The sequence below is a fragment of the Terrapene carolina genome, unplaced genomic scaffold (assembly GCF_002925995.2).
Source record: "Terrapene carolina triunguis isolate 2854851 unplaced genomic scaffold, T_m_triunguis-2.0 Scaffold88, whole genome shotgun sequence".
Classification (NCBI taxonomy): Eukaryota; Metazoa; Chordata; order Testudines; family Emydidae; genus Terrapene; species Terrapene triunguis.
This window is the reverse complement of record NW_020664439.1, coordinates 3208398-3225775: the sequence shown is the minus strand read 5'-3', so window position 1 is coordinate 3225775 and position 17378 is coordinate 3208398. Positions and strand designations below refer to the sequence as shown.

Genomic DNA, 17378 nt, shown 5'->3' with positions numbered 1-17378 from the left:
CCATCCTGAGAACCAAACAGGAGCTGCCCCAGGTAAGTGCTCCACACTCCAACCTCCTGCCCCAACCCTGAGCCCCCTCCTTCACCCTAGCTCCTGGCCAGACCCCCGCACCCGAACATTTTTTTACAATATTTGTAAAGATCATTAAGTGGTCCGTCGAGACCCTCTGTGATTTTCAAGTGGTCTGTGGAAAAATAAGTTAGATTACAAGAACAATCAAGGTACCTCACTTTATTTTCATTTACTTGCTATTACTTATAGGAAGAGGATGAAGAAAAAAGAATGAAAAACGGGGGCAGAGGGAGATAAGAGAGAAAAAACGGTTACTCACCTTTGTAACTGTTGTTCTTCGAGATGTGTTGCTCATATCCATTCCAATTAGGTGTGCGCATGCAGCGTGCATGATCGTTGGAGAATTTTCTACCCTAGCAACACCTGGTGGGTCGGCTGTGGAGCCCCCTGGAGTGGCGCCTTCATGGCGCTGGATATATACCCCAGCCGACCCAGCGCCCCCTCAGTTCCTTCTTGCCGGCTACTCTGACAGTGGGGACGGGGGGCGGGTTTGGAATGGATATGAGCAACACATCTCGAAGAACAACAGTTACAAAAGTGAGTAACTGTTTTTTCTTCTTCGAGTGCTTGCTCATATCGATTCCAATTAGGTGACTACCAAGCCTTACCTAGGCGGTGGGGTTGGAGTGAGACATCGCTGTGTGCAAAACCGCTGATCCGAATGCAGCATCGTCTCTGGACTGCTGTACAAGCGCATAGTGAGCGGCGAAGGTGTGTACCGATGACCAAACCGCCGCTCTACAAATGTCCTGGATCGGGACATGAGCCAGGAAGGCAGTCGAGGAGGCTTGGGTCCTCGTGGAGTGGGCGGTGAGGCGTGGCGTCGGGACACCGGCCAGGTCGTAGCAAGCACGAATGCAGGACGTGATCCAAGAGGAGAGACGTTGCGAGGAGACCGGTAAGCCTTTCATCCGGTCGCCACTGCAACGAAGAGTTGCGTCGTCTTCCTAAACGGTTTCGTACGCTCAATATAGAAAGCAAGGGCCCTGCGTACATCCAAGGAGTGCATACGCTGGTCTTGACGGGTGGCGTGCGGCTTAGGATGGAAGACCGGGAGAAATATATCCTGGTTCACATGAAAAGCTGATACCACCTTGGGAAGAAAGGCAGGATGGGGGCGAAGCTGCACCTTGTCTTTATGGAAGACTGTGTATGGAGGCTCAGACATGAGCGCCCTGATTTCAGAAACACGCCTTGCTGAAGTGATGGCTACAAGGAAGGCTGTCTTCCAAGATAGGTAAAGGAGTGAGCAGGTAGCCAATGGCTCGAACAGGGGCCCTGTGAGCTTGGAGAGAACCAGGTTAAGATCCCACGCCGGAACGGGTTGGTGTTGCTGTGGGTATAGCCGGTCTAAGCCCTTGAGGAATCTGACGACGATCGGGTTAGAGAAGACCGAGGAAGTGAGTTCTCCTGGGTGGAACGCCGATATAGCGGCCAGGTGAACCCTGGCCGAAGATATCACCAAGCCCTGCTGTTTTAGGGATAGGAGATATTCAAGTATAAGAGGAATAGATGCCTGCAAGGGGGGAGTGGCCCGCTGCTCGCACCAACAGGAGAACCGTTTCCACTTGGCTAAGTAAGTGGTCCGTGTAGAGGGCTTTCTACTTCCCAGTAGAATCTGTTGCACGGGATGTGAGCATCGTAGCTCTGTCTGATTCAGCCATGGAGCATCCACGCTGTAAGGTGGAGCAATTGCAGGTCGGGGTGACGGAGTCGGCCGTGGTCCTGAGAGATCAAGTCTGGGCATAAGGGAAGCGTGATCGGAGTTTGTGTCGATAGCTCCAGAAGCGTGGTGTACCAGTGCTGTCTTGGCCAAGCTGGAGCGACTAGAATCATACGTGCCTTGTCTCTGCGTAGCTTGAGCAGCACCCTGTGGACCAGTGGGAATGGAGGGAAAACGTAGAACAGCTGGTCTCTCCACGATAGGAGGAAAGCGTCCGACAGGGAGCCCGGAGATCGCCCTTGGAGGGAGCAGAACACATGGCACTTCCTGTTGGCTAGTGAGGCGAACAGGTCGACCTGGGGAAATCCCCACCTCTGGAAGATGGAATGGATGATATCCGGGCGAATTGACCACCCGTGCGTCTGGAAGGATCTGCTGAGACGGTCCGCTAGAGTGTTCTGGACTCCAGGGAGGAACGATGCCATGAGATGTATCGAGTGGGCAATGCAGAACTCCCACAGGCGAATGGCCTCTTGGCATAGGAGAGACGACCGGGCTCCTCCTTGCTTGTTGATGTAGAACATGGCCGTGGTGTTGTCTGTGAGGACTGACACGCAACGGCCATGTAGAAGACCGAGAAATGCCTGACAGGCTAGTTGCACTGCCATCAGCTCAGGCACATTGATGTGTAGAGCTAGTTGGATGCGGTCCACAGGCCCTGGGTATGGTGCTCCCCGAGGTGAACGCCCCAACCTGAGATGAAGCGTCCGTGACCAGGTGCAGGGAGGGTTGTGGGGCGTGAAATGGCACTCCTGCGCAAACCGCCTTGTGATCCAGCCACCAGGTGAGAGAGGTCAAGACCGAGTTCGGAACCGTGACCACCATGTTCAGGTTGTCCCGATAAGGACGGTACACCGACGATATCCAGACCTGAAGTGGGCGAAGCCGAAGTCTGGCATGCCTGGTTATGTAAGTGCAAGAGGCCATGTGTCCCAACAGGCCGAGGCACGTCCTTACTGTGGTGATCGGGAAGACCTGCAGTCCGTGGATGATGTTTGTGATGGTGTGAAACCGAGTGTCTGGCAGAAGAGCTCGGGCGAGTCTGGAGTCTAAAACTGCCCCAATAAACTCTATTCTCTGGGTTGGCTCCAGAGTGGACTTTTCCTTGTTGAGTAGAATGCCTAACTTGTGGAATGTTTGTAGTATTATCTGGATGTGGGCCTGAACTCGCTCCCTGGTGCGGCCGCGCACCAGCCAGTCGTCTAGATACGGGAACACCTGTATCCTTTGTCGACGAAGGTATGCTGCCGCGACAGCCATACATTTGGTGAACACTCTCGGAGCCGCGGATAAGCCGAAGGGAAGGACAGCAAATTGGTAGTGCACATTGTTTACTACAAATCGAAGGAAGCGCCTGTGTGGGGGGTAGATTGCTATATGAAAATATGCGTCCTTCATGTCGAGGGCGGCGTACCGGTCCCCAAGGAGACCATGCGGAACTTCAACTTTACTATGAATTTGTTGAGTCCGCGTAAGTCTAAAATGGGTCGCACACCCCCTTTTGCTTTGGGGATCAGGAAGTAGCGGGAGTAAAACCCCCTGTCCCTTAACTCTGGGGGAACCTCCTCTATGGCCCCCATAGAGAGGAGCCCAAAAACCTCCTGTGTAAGGAGATACTCGTGAGAAGGGTCCCTGAAGAGGGATGGGGAGGGGGGTAGAAGGGGGGAACGAAGAAAACTGGAGAGCGTATCCCCTCTCCACCGTGCGAAGGACCCAACGGTCCGAGGTTATAAGGGACCAAGCACGGTGGAAATGGGAGAGGCGATCCCGAAAGAAAGGAAATGGATCCTGGGTAGTGGCTGGCATGCCGTCCTCGAGCGCACCTTCAAAAGTTTTGCCTAGGCCCTGAAAGTGGTCAAGGAGGGCCTTGGTTCTGACCAGGTTGGGGTCCGGTCGACCTCAGTCTACCACCTCGTCCCCGCCTTCTGGGGAAGTCCTGTCTCGGACGAGGAGGAGGCTTTGTGGCTGGGGCCTAAAGGGCCTGCACTGGGGTCCTGGGACATGCATCCCCAGGGAGCGCATGATGGTTCTGGAGTCCTTGAGGCTCTGCAACTGAGAGTCCGTCTTGTCCGAGAACAACCCCTGACCCTCGAACAGCAGATCTTGCAGGGTCTGCTGCAGTTCTGGCGGTAACCCCGAAACCTGGAGTCAGGAGACGCGTCTCATGGCTATCCCCGACGCTAGTGTCCTGGCGGCCGAGTCCGCTATGTCCAGGGAGGCCTGCAAGGAGGTCCTAGCCACCTTTTTACCTTCCTCCACTAGGGCTCCGAACTCTTCCCTCGAGTCTTGGGGGACCAACTCTTTAAATTTACCCATGGAATTCCATGAGTTGTAACTGTACCGACTCAGGAGCGCATGTTGGTTTGCGGCTCTGAGCTGCAGACCCCCCGCTGAGTAAACCTTGCGCCCAAACAAATCAAAGCGTTTGGCATCCTTCGATTTGGGCGCTGCCGCCTGCTGACCATGGCGCTCTCTTGCGTTCACTGAGGAGACTACCAGTGAACACGGCGGAGGGTGTGTATAGAGGTACTCATGGTCTTTAGATGGGACAAAGTACTTCCTCTCTACACCCCTAGCAGTGGGAGGGATGGAGGCCGGGGTTTGCCATATGGCATTAGCCTGGATCGTACGAATAATGAGCAACGCCACCCAGGATGGGACATTAGCTGAGAGGATGCTCACCACCGGGTCCTCCACTCCACTGTCTCCTCAGCCTGTAGGTCCCTATTCCGTGCCACCCTACGCAACAAGTCTTGGTGGGCACGGAGGTCTATTGGAGGTGGGTCTGAGGCTGTTGTACCCGCCACCGCCTCATCTGGGGAGGATGAGGAGGACGCCTCAGGGGGTAAAGGATCCATATGAGGGTCCCTGATATGCAGGATCCCCTACCCCGGGGTCTGGGGCCTGCGTGGGTGTCGGCACTGGAGCCTCCATGCCCCCTGGGGGAGGACTGGAGATGGTGGGCTCAGTGTGCCGAGCGAGAGGCCGCTGGTGGAGCCCCTTGAGCTTGGTGATACGCCCATGGGGTCCAACTACTCTACAAACTATTAACAACAAACTACTAATCTAAAGAATATAACCAACTACTCTTTTACAAGAACTAATGAGTAAAGCTAGGGAGAGTGGAGAACAGCTATGCTGCGCTCCACAGTTCCAATGACCGTCATGGGCGGTAAGAAGGAACTGAGGGGGCGCTGGGTTGGCTGGGGTATATATCCAGCACCATGAAGGCGCCACTCCAGGGGGCTCCACAGCCGACCCACCGGGTGTTGCTAGGGTAGAAAATTCTCCGACGATTGTACACGCGGCGCGCGCACACCTAATTGGAATTGATATAAGCAAGCACTCAAAGAAGAATGTTCTTTTTCTTGGCTGGGTCCCAAGAAGGAGCCCCAAAAATGAAGCTGAGCACAGGGCTGGGGGGCCCCCACTAACTCTAAATCCACCACTGGCTGTCACGTCACCTGGGCTGGGGATACTGTCAGGGCTGCTGTAACCACTAGGTGAACTAGGCGACCGCCTAGGGCGCCAAGATTTGGGGGTGCCAAAAAGCGGTGCTCCAATTTTTTTTTTTTTACACTACAGTGGAGTCCCATCTTACATGGGGGTTAGGTTCTAAAGTCACCGCGTAAGAGGAAAGTTGTGTCTAGTGAAAATTACCACAAAGTACAGTATACACTAGAACAGGGGTCCTCAACCTATGGTACGCATGCCAAAGGTGGCATGCAAGCAGATTTTTTTTTTTTTAATGGCAGGCTGCGGGTCCTGGCCGCTGCTGAGCCGGGCTGGCTCCTGCCAGCTGGGATCTCAGCGGCCAGCCCCGCTCAGCCCGCTGGGGTCCCAACCAGCTCCGCTCAGCCTCCTGCCGGCCTGGGTGAACGGTCTGGGGTTCTGTCCGCCAGCCTGGGGTTCCGTTCACCCAGGCTGGCAGGAGGCTGAGCGGAGCCGGCGGCTGGGACCAAAGCGGGCTGAGGTCCCAGCCGCCGACCCCGCTTAGCCCGCTGCCGATCTGGGGTTCCGGCTGCCGGCTCCTTGCCAGTCAGGGTCCCGGCCACCGGCCCCGCTCAGCCTCCTGCTGGCCTGGGGTTCCATCCACCCAGGCCACCAGGAGGCTGATCGGATCCAGCGGCCAGGACCCTAGCTGGCAGCAGGCTGAGCAGGGCCGGCGGCTGGGACCCCGGTTGGCAGGAGCCAGTGGATGGAACCCCAGACTGGCAGCGGACTGAGCAGCCGGCCCTGCTCAGCCCGCTGATGATCTAGGGTTCCGGCTGCTGGCCCCTTGCCAGCCAGGGTCTTGGCCACCGGCCTGGGTGAATGGCAGGAGGCTGAGCAGAGTCGCCGGCTGGGACCCCGGCTGGCAGCTGAGTGAACGGAACCCCAGGCCGGCAGCAGGCTCAGCGGTGGCCAGGACCCACAGCCTGCCATAAAAAAAAAAAAAAAGCTTGCGTGCCACCTTTGGCATGCGTGCCATAGGTTGAGGACCCCTGTTCTAGTGTATACTGTACTTTATGGTAATTTTCACTATACGCGATTTTCCTCTTACGCGCTGACCTTAGAACCTAACCCCTGCGTAAGATGTGACTCCACTGTATTCATTTTTGAAAATTTATAATATGTGATGCTCCGGGCGGGGTGGGGTGCAAGGTGGAAGTTTCGGCTAGGGTGCAAAATATCCTTGCACCGGCCCTGGATACTGTGTCAGCTGATTCCCACAGTCTCCCACCTATCTGGGCAGTACAGCAGACATGGCCCTGCCCACTAGCTCCTCTCCACTCCCTAGCCCACCCACCACTTGCCCCCCCGCTTGAGGCTTAGCCCTCTTACTTTTAAAAATGATTGCTTGCCCCTCTCCCCCCGTCAGGCTTTTCTGGCAGCCCTGTTGCCAGGTATCCAGTTTTAGACTGGAAACTCCAGTAGAAAACAGGACCTGAGTGTCCGGTTAGCAGTGCTGACTGGAAACTAAATGTCCTGTTATAGGAGTAACCACATTAGTCTCCACTCCTCCCACTCCCAACACCCACCCCAGAGGGCTGGAAGAGAACCTGTCCTGCTGCTGTGGGAAGAGGGGCAGCTCAGCGCAGAGAGAGACAAACAGAATGGGCTAGAACCAGGTAGGTACCCGCTCTATGTGGGCAGGGGCGGGGGGGGATCCTGTTTACCCCCTCCCCAGCCCTGCTGCTCTTGCAGTTTACCCCTGACCCCTTCCTTGCTCCAGAGACCAGCCCTAGCTCCTGCCCCACTGTGCTTTTACCCCCGGCCCCTTTTACAATCATTCCCCGGGGGGCCCACAAATATGTTTGGCGGCGGGCCCACAACAACTTAATCCGGCCCTGCACCCCCTGCTCTGTGGAAATGGGGTAAAGTAGCGGGGGACAGGAGTGGGGGGCAAGGGGACACCCTGACATTAGCACCCCTCTTCTCCCCCCCTCCCCCTCCCGAAGCAGGAGCCTCTCCGGAGCAGCTCCAAGGCAGAGGGCAGGAACAGCACACGGCAATGGGGGGAGGGACAGCTGAACTGCTGGCAATTGATAGCCTGCTGGGCAGCTGCCGCACAGGGAACTTAGGGGAGCGGGGAGCTGATGGGGGGGCTGCCAGTCAACCCTGGTCCCAATCCCCTGCCAGCTAGCGCCAATGGGCTGCTCTTTCTGCAAGCAGTGGACAAAGCAGGCAGCTGCCAAACAACGTTATAAGGGATCATTGCACAACTTTGAACGAGCATGTTCTCTAATTGATCAGCAACGTAACACTGTTAACAGGGACGACTTTAAGTGAGGAGTTACTGTATTGTATAAAGTTCAGATGCATAAAGTCAATGCACTAACATACATATAGTTTAGTACATCGCACATTATAAATAAAGATGAGTATTTGAAGATACATAAAGCTTTCTTTGGCCTATAACTAGGAAAACCAAGGGCAGACTGGACTGCTCAAGAAATTGGTAAATGGGTTAGAGAGACTTTCACCTCCACAACCCTAATTCCAAGCTGGTGAATGCTAGTAGTACACACATTATGATCTAAAAACTTTTCATTGTCTTATAAAATATTAACTGAATTGGTGGTCTTAGGACACTTCCTAAGAGAAAGATGTCCATACCAAAGAAGCCTCCATAACACTTGGTATTGTCTTGTTGACTGTATCAACTGAGAGGCTAAGGAGCGAACAGACACTGAGATTTAATTGTCAGCCCCAGAGATGTCTTAAACTTGTACTGAGAGCCACCTGCAAGGCAGTGAGGAAACTTGAATTGCGTGATTGTTTGTTTGGTTTTTTTATAATGGAGGACTTCAGTGGGAAACCAAAGTTTTAAGAATCAACAGAGTCTCTGAAGAAGTAAAGCACTCAGTACAGAATGACTACAGTGTTCCTCTTGGGGACTCTTCCATAATGCCATTTCATGAGGCGTGGTATCATTTTTTTGAAACCTTAGTAAAATCTCTACCAAATATTGAAAGCTAATAGTCAATGAAAATAATGTTAACGATTAAACACAACTGACCAGAAAAAAAACGCATGTAAAGCTAAAATAGTATTCTGCCTTGAAATCACCTCACGTCTAACTTCTATAGAACTCAGAATCCAATGTACTGTATATGCTGCAGCCTAATAGTAACACTCATTGCTGCTGCTGAAAGTTGTCACTGTCTGATGAAGCCAAGTAAAGGCGTGGGATTGGTTCAAGGCTTCAGAACAACATTGGCTTAAAACTACCATGTGATAGGCAATGAAGAAATAAAGCAAGCAAATGTCAACTCTGAATTAAGCATCCGATTACAGTGCAAACTTTAAACAGAGCTGCCTTAAGAAGAAAAGGTATATGACCTTGATAGGAATTAAAGACAAGAGAGTCTTAAGTATCTGAAAGCTACCATCTAACTGCAAAAATTAAAAATCAAAGTACACATACCTGATCAAGGTTGGAAAGACTGTTAGGATCTTGACTCAGACCTTGATATTGTCCTCTTAGCCGGTCTCCAGCAGCTATCTTCCTAAACTTTTTCAGATCCACAACATATAGAGCACTAAACACAAATAACACAGTTGTTAATAACATGAAGCCTGACTGATGTATCAATTTACAAAATTCAAAAACAATATAATCTTGGACCCTCCCAGACAAAATAGGTTGTGATGGATAAATTCAAAGATTCTTCAGAAACAATATCTTAGTATTGCTGTCTCATTATCCATTTTTTCATTACCTTCAAAATTTAACCCAGATATATCTACTGGCAACTAACATCAGTTCAGTTAATCTGTAAAAGCTACAGCAAATGCTCTAGCTTAATATGTCAAGTGGAAATTCAGAGGCTGCCCAAGTTTACATGATGGAGCCCAGAAAAAGAAAGCATTGAGCAAACCCTCCAAACACATAGCAGACACAGATTTCATTGCATACATATGCACTTCAACCAAAGTTTGCCAGCAACCATGGCAAGTGTTGTTTCACGTTTTCCACAAGTTGGTTTTTTTTTAATCCAAACAATAGCCCTACAATCTATCTGGTAAAACTGAATTCTTCAGTACCTGATGTGATATTTTCTTCCAGCCAAGTGACTTGCCCAGTATCCTGACTTCCAGAACCTGTAGCCATCCATCTCTCTACGGCTTTCACAGAATGGAGTATAACCATATGGTGCACCTTCCAAATTGAAGTCTCTTAACTCTTTGAGGTCTGTGCGCACAATCTAGCAAAGAGAAATGGAAATGTATTTTATTTAGCATGGACACAGCCACTTCGGAAAGCTAGCATAGGGGGTTATTTTTGAGGTGTGGGTTAGGACTCCACAGCTGAAGTTGAATAAGCATTTAGAGAAAGGTTACTTATTATTGGTGCATTCTACATTGTACTAGTGGATCAAGATAAAGTCCCTGCCCCAAGCAAATCAGAATAGGATAATGCTCATTATCATTCTTCAAGTAACAGAGATATAAAGAATCCAAAATAGACTGTTATTAGAGTTAAAGCTATTAAAGGAGAATCTGGTATCTAGGTCATGGTACCTACAAATAGCTTAACTTAGGATATGTCTACACTGCAATTAAAAACCTGTGTCTGGCCCATGCCAGCTGACTCCGGCGCAGGCTGGAGCCTGGGCTGTCAGACCCAGAGAGATGGGATGGATCTAGTACGCGGGCTCCAGCATAAGCCCAAACATCTACACCGCAATTAAACAGCCCCTTAAGCACAAGCCCGAGTCAGCTGGCACAGGCCAGCTGCAGGTGTCTAATTGCAGTGTACACATACCCAGAGCCATCACTCTATATCTGACCTCTCAGTCCTCATCCTCAAAGGAAACCCGTACAACATTTTCAACAGATGAGTCTGGGAATTTAAAATCATACGTTTGCTAAAACATATTGACGTAAAAAAGACACTGGTTTTGTGGCTTATTACAACAATTTGTACCACACCCTGCAGCCTATTAACCCTCCATTTTCCTACAACTGCAGAGGCATTAATTGCCCACTTCGTTTTAAGTGATGCAAACTTCTTATGCTTAATCTGTTCCACCTTGTATCTAGTTTGGCCACTCTGGTTACCTTCTCCAGACATGAGAAAGCTTGTCCCTTCCACCAACAGAAGTTGGTCCAATAAAAGATATTACTTCGCCCACCTTGTCTCTTGACAAAGGCAGGCCCCTGGGGTGCTGTGATGGCTGCTTATCTTGCTGATAGAAGAGGACAGCACAAATCCTATTTGTTATATCCACATTTTCTAACTTTTGAGTGCTTTACTTTGCAACCTTCATAATGTTCTTTTAACATAGGTGTTTTTGTATTTAACTCCATTTACTACATGTACGCTGACCTAGTAATTCCTGCCAATGACCCCAAAGCCATCAGGTAGCTTACCTGATCAGCATCCACAAACAGGAATTTATCAACCACCAGTGGGAACAGAACATCCAGAAAAAGGATCTTGTAACCCCAGATAATGCGCTGTTTCTCTGTTTGCTGGTGAAGCCATCGGGGCCATTTGTATTGGACAAGCTCATACTGGAAATTGTATTTCTCTGCCATGTATGGAATGAACTCCTGGGGAGGGAAAAATCATTTGTCTCTACGGCATTTCTGGGTTTGTCCTATCATAGCAAAACCAGGTAGAAGCAAAGACAATTTTAAAAAAGAAGAAAAGGCCCAAGAGACTTTGCAGCTTTTGGGTAAAGCACAATTTTTTTTTTCTAAATAGGTTTTTTGTTCTAAGCAAATGTAAATGTAACTGCAACCAAACTGACTGCATAAAGTGGTCCCAACTTTGTGTGACAGTCACACATCAGAAATGTAACTGTCAGAATGTAGTCTTTGAAATCCATCTAAACATCTTGGGATCCCTTCAATCCCCACAGTTATGACACTGATCCAGGAGTGAAGGGTTTGATTTACAGGAAGAGATTACTTGAGTTTAATATGAAATACGGAATAAACCTAAAAGGGAAAAAGGTAAGATAAACATCAGGAAAAGATTCCCAACAACAAGATCCACTTGGCTGTGCAAGTTTCCCCAAATGAAGTGGGAGAAGCCCCAACTCTTGAACAATTAATATAAGCCCTGAAAAAATTCTAATAAGTGTACATTAGAGAATAATCCTGTATCAGCAGAGAACTGGGACTAGAGAACCTAAGAAATTTCCCCCTGCTATCCCCCTCTAACTCATTTGATAATTGCAATAAAGTACTTCAGGGACTGTCGTATTTTAACATAAATCCAATACTCAAACAATATAATGGCACAAATTCATGCCTAGTTTTTAATACCATTAAAGTCCAATAAATGATTTCGCTGACTGACTGTGGCTTTGTATTGCTCCCAAGATGTCACAATGCTCCCCCTGAAAATGTGTATTAGAAAAGAAAAGGTAACCAGAAGTCTTAATGATACTAAAATAATCCTAATTTAGGGAAAAGATGCTGGTTAAACCAAACTTGTTACTTGTCCAACAAATCCATGATGTGGAGTCTGCACTAAGTGGGAAATAATCTACTGCTAGCCAAAGGTAGCGCATTACTTCCCCACTGGAACAAGGAGGGACAAGAGGCAGCACAGACTGTAAAGTCACAGAATCTAGCCCTTAGTTGATTTCTCTTTGTATAAACACTCTTCATTTAGAATGTCTCTGACAGTAGCCAATGTCAGATAAATCAGAAGAAAGCATAAAACCGCTTTAGTAGACAGTCATGCATTAACATGCCCATGGAGGATGTTTTTTCCTAGGCATTTAAGGTTGTCTCATCTCCTGAAGTATCAGGGTTGATGGGTCATATACGTATATACCCCATCTTATTCATATACATGTGTAATCCTTTTTTGAATCCTACTAAGCACTCTGCCTCTATAAATCGTTGCCACAGGTTAATTGTGTTATGTAAAAAAGTATTTCCATACATTAGTTTTTTATTTGCTGCCTTCTGATTCCCCTTGTTCTTGGTTTAGTATGTGTGCACAACTGGCCTCCTCTATAGCCCTGTTGATTTTATATACATCTTTCATACCACCTATTCTCCGCTCAAAAATTAAAGGTCCTAATATTTTTAGTGTTTCTTCATATGGAACTTTTTCCATGCCTCCTATCATTGGCATTGCCTATCTCTGGGCTGTGTCTCTTTCTGCTCTGTTGTTGTCTCCCCCCCCCGCCCACAGGTCACGCACAGCTTCCTCATGCAATTTAAAAAGAAGCCTCTATTTAACAGCCACACCTTTATTTATCATGAACATTGCCATGCAAACCACAGGGAAAAGCAGTTCAAACTTAATAAAAGCAAAGGAATCTAAACAAAGATATGAAGAAGTCTCTTACTCCAATTTGCTACTGTGTGCAACTCCCTCCTTATATACCCCCTTACAAAGTTAACCCACTGTCAAACTGATCTTCACTTACAAAACCTTCTTAATCAGAAGAATAAGACTGCAACTATACTTCTTGTGTGTCAAAATAAAGAGATATCAATAGATTATACATAGCTTTTCATGTTGATTAGTATGAGACTCATCTACCTGTTCAAAGAACAGATATGTAAAAAAATGAGGTAAGAAGATGACAAATGTAATAACCCTTAGAAAAGATTTTCACTTTTATCTGTGCCCCGAGTAAAAGATTTAGTAACAAACCTTGAACGTAGGTGACAAATAGTTCTTCAAGAACCAGAATTTCACTGGAGTCTTAGTGTGTTTCAGCACAGATAACATCATTATACTGTTAAAAGCAAAAAATAACAACGTTTTTGTACATTTAATCAACAGGAAAAACTCCCCCAATTGTAAAGGCCACTAGCGTTATCGCTAAGCCAAAGTTCATACAGCCCAGCTCTACAGAAAGCTCTCAGTGTAACGGTTAGATTACAGATGGCTATTTTCCTACATTATTCTAGTGAATGTAGTTTGTGCCAGATTACTGACCTTTATGCACCAAAAAGAAAATATACAGCTGCAGCCTATTAAAATCAGCTTAAACACCTAAGTACAAAATAATTTTTTTAAAATACTGAATAATTTATGCATGAATATACAAAGTAGGTCGTTCTTTAATCCAATATACAGTAAATCAAATATTAGGACAGTGATCAATTGCCCTATTATCTATTAGATAAACGGCTTAAATCTATTTTAGCTATTTGTAAAGAGCAAAATAGCGTAAGTGTAGCGGGGCAAGCACCCCTCTCTGAGAAAAAGGGGTTAAAACCAGCTCTGGGGAAGGGCTGCCCCAAGGAGCCAATCAGGGGCAGGCAGGTAGCAGCCAATCCAGGCCCGGTATAAAGAGGACTGTGAGCTAGGAGGCAGGCAGTCTCACTCCAGCCTTGGAGGGGGAAGGACCGGGCTGCTTGGGAGCAAAGGGTACCTTCAACAGAGCAATGCTGGGGAAGGGGCAGGCTAAGCTGGGGAGCCCAGGCCTGGCGACCTCCCAGGGCGAGGCCTGACAGGAAGGCCTAAGGAGGTACTGGGGCTGCAGGGAAAGGCAGCAGGTCCAACCCCCTAACCAATGATGAGTGGCCATTGCAGACTGCAGTTTGCCCCTGAGTAAAGGGGCTAGAGGAGGACTGGCAGTGGGTCACTGAGGCGAGGTGGGCTCAGGGGAGTGGAGTTCCCTGGGTAAGGGGCAACACCACAAGATAAGGAGCACTGTCGTCCGGGAGGGATGTGGGGCCTACATGTGGGGGAGATAAAGGGACTGCAGAGGGGTAGGTAACAGAGAGCAAGACACCAGCCCATAGAGGGCACTCCCGGGCTGAGAGAGCTAATTCCCGGATGATCAGCAGGAGGTGCCGTGCCGGTGAGTCGGCAGATCTACTACAGTAAGAATACAAATAAAAGTCATAGAATAAATATCTTGTGCTTTTAAAATCAACTTTTTATCTTTGCCTTAAGGTTTGTTCTATGAATATAGGTTTGTAGCAGTGGGAAACCTACAATGATATTGCATCTCAGTGACAACTACTAAACAAAGCTTGCCTTAACAGTTCACTTCCTGTAAACTTCATAAACAGAAACGTTTATAAAATACACTAAAGTTTCCAATTGCTTTGAATCTAATGGGAGTTTTACCACTGGATTTCATTTTTCAAGTATTACCCTTAACATTAAGTAAGACCTATGCCAAGTGAAATAGCCAGTGTTTAACAACTCTACACCAAACTATTCATATGTAACATATCAGAGGGGTAGCCTGGATCTGTAAAAAGCGACAAAGAGTCCTGTGGCACCTTATAGACTAACAGATGTATGGAGCATAAGCTTTCGTGGGTGAATACCCACTTCGTCAGACGCAAGGTAATTTATGTAACATAAATTGTCAGATTATTATTTAAAAGGAGATTTGTAGCTTCCAACTACTTTTTTAAGTAGACAGCAATAGCAGTACATCTGCCAACTGAGAAACAAAACTTACAGACTCTATACTAACCGGAGGAATCTTTCATACAGGTGTCCTGAAGCCACAGAGAATATATTAATCACGTCATCTTTATCCTGTTTCACTTCGTCATTCTTCTGCCCACCTGTAAATCCCCTAAAATCAGGAAAAATATAGTCCTCATTAGAATACTTATACCTGGTTTACAATGTCATGTAGAAAACTGGGCTTTTCTCCCAGGCCAAATCTCTCACTTCCCAGTCTGGCAGGGGTCGAGTGTGCTGCAGACACAATGTGCTCAGACCTGGGAGGGAAGGAGTGCTTGGTGTTGCCAGCTGATTTATATTATTGATGAGCTCTGAAAAGAGTCCTGTTAATGAAACCTCTTCAGCCCTAAGGGCTGCCTGTGATGTGGGGCCTTTACAAAATGTACAATGATCCAGGGCACCAAGAAAGGCACACTCTAACCTTTCATAGAAGGGAGAAGGAGAACATAGTTACAAGCAATGCCCATCTTGTTCTGCACAGCTGAATAAAGTGGACTCTAAGGAATTACTGATAGCGTAGTTTTAAAAATTAAACCCTCAAACCCAGTACCATTTATAACAGGATGGCTATAGATTATTGGTACTTTAGGTCCATCATTAAAATACCAGACAATATTTCAGTTTCTAGACACTTGCATGATTTTAGTGAACAGAGAGAACTGTTTTTACCACTTAAGAGACTCCCAAAATCCAGACTCATTCTCACTGGTTCCATCACTTAGTAAATCTTCATTCATCATGTCTAGTTTCTTCTGGACCTGCAAATGTATAACACTGCATTAGCCAACAAATTTTATTAATAGCTGAGAAAATAGCTACATGATACTGAGCAGTCATCACCACTCCATGTTTTTGTTTATCAGTTTGAATACAGGTCTGTCGCATCTTACGCGCATTTAACATGCGCAATTTCAGCTTTACGCGGTTGGCAAAAACAAAAAACAAAACAAAAAAGAGAAAAATAACAATTTTAATACTATATCTGTAGTGTGGGCGATTCCGCCCGCCATTACACTCAATGTATTTTTGACTATACGCGATTTTCGCTTTACGCGCTGACTACGGAACATAACCCCAGCGTAAGATGCAACAGACCTGTAATGTCCATCTACACACAACTTAGGCCACATTAAGATACTTATCAGAAGGGACAATAACTCAGTTATCACTAGTGAATTTTAACACAAAATCCAAACCAGTTCCAGAGGCCTAAAGACCTTTGACTTTAGAAGGCTAAAACTTATCAAAATGCATTTTTGTCGTCATCTTCGATGATGGAAACTGGAGGAAAAAATTAACACTACTCTCTATATTGGCCAAAAGGAGTCAGCTAAGACATTAGGAGTGCAGCACCAGAGCTAAGCAACTTAATCACAGTAGATTTAATAGGCAGGAAGGCCACATCCAAAAATCAGAGCCAAATAGAAACGCAAAATAGAAATTCTGAGAGGAAGAGAGGAGAAGGTTGTGCTGCAACCATCACCACCAATGGATTAATCCGGTTTCATTTTGTAGCTACACTTCCATCTATTGTGTGCCCTCTGAGGTAGAGACAGTATCAGATAACCACAGAGCTGATGATAGAAGGTAGGTAAGCACAGGTCTTTAATAATGTATAGGATAGCCAGTGGGCAAAAACATATCCATAATGGTAGTTACACTACTGGCTGGCTGGCTATTTATTTGTAATATAATCATTACTAGGAGTGGAGGAGGAAGCATATTAAACATGATTAAGGGATATATTTTTAAGATTTTGCACTCAGTTGAGCCTGTAAAAAGTGAGCACAATTGTGTTGCTAATTTGCATGCAAATCAGAGCAACCATATGTCAAATCCCTCATTCTGCACATACAATCACTAATTACATGCACGACACACTAAATATATTTAAACCCTTTTTTATTAAGTGCTACTATAATACTGCTAGCACCACACAGATACTCTTCCAAACTTAGCACCTCATTGATAAAATTCTCTTCCAATTTACATTCACATGATTGCTTCCTTTTCAATTTTATAATTCAACTCACTTTTCTTATATAATTGATATTGTGCTCTTGTATATTAATATTATTCTACTGTGTGCTGGAAGTGAACAGTGTTTTATAAATAATTAAACCATTTATTATTACTATTTATAACCCAGGAGATAGGATAAATGGACCCCATGAATGAGATTGCGCACCCCTCCCCAATGTACTGTTGGCATAAGACTTGAGAGGGACCTTCATGCCAACAATACAAACATCAAATAGGTAATATGTTCCAAGAGAGAGGCTATAGACTGGCTGTCTGGAGACCTGGATTTTAATCTAAACTCTGCCATTGACCTGCCCCTCAATTTACACAATCACTTCACCTCCCTGTTTGTGCCTCTGTTTCCCCTCTGTAAAACTGGGATAATGATACTTATACTTCTTTGTAAAGTGCTTTAAGGTCTACAGATGAAATGCATTGTTAGGGACCTGATCCACAGCCCATTGAAATCAATGGGGGGAGTCCTATTTACTTCAGTGAGTTTCTCCCATTGATTTCAATAGGCTTTGGATCAGGCTGTATAAGGCCTACGTATTGTTATAAACAGCTTAGTAACAGTACAGTGCCATCCCTTTCCCCAAAAAGGGCATGCATAATCTAAGTATCTTGAGGCTTCTACTTTATTTTGCACACACTGCCTCTGGT

The 17378-nt window shown here is 46.7% G+C and overlaps 1 protein-coding gene across 2 annotated transcripts in view; it reads right to left on the bottom strand.

Moving 5' to 3' along the window:
* Window positions 1-17378, bottom strand: part of UGGT1 (UDP-glucose glycoprotein glucosyltransferase 1) — a 95019-nt gene that overhangs the window by 5370 nt on the left and 72271 nt on the right. For both annotated transcript variants that reach the window (XM_024216825.2, XM_029911087.1), the window contains exons 33-38: window positions 15363-15451; window positions 14698-14802; window positions 12909-12993; window positions 10655-10837; window positions 9326-9486; window positions 8706-8820 (exon numbers count right to left, since the gene is read on the bottom strand). In XM_024216825.2, coding sequence (XP_024072593.1) covers window positions 8706-8820; window positions 9326-9486; window positions 10655-10837; window positions 12909-12993; window positions 14698-14802; window positions 15363-15451 — 738 coding nt within the window. The remainder of the gene's footprint in view (window positions 1-8705; window positions 8821-9325; window positions 9487-10654; window positions 10838-12908; window positions 12994-14697; window positions 14803-15362; window positions 15452-17378) is intronic.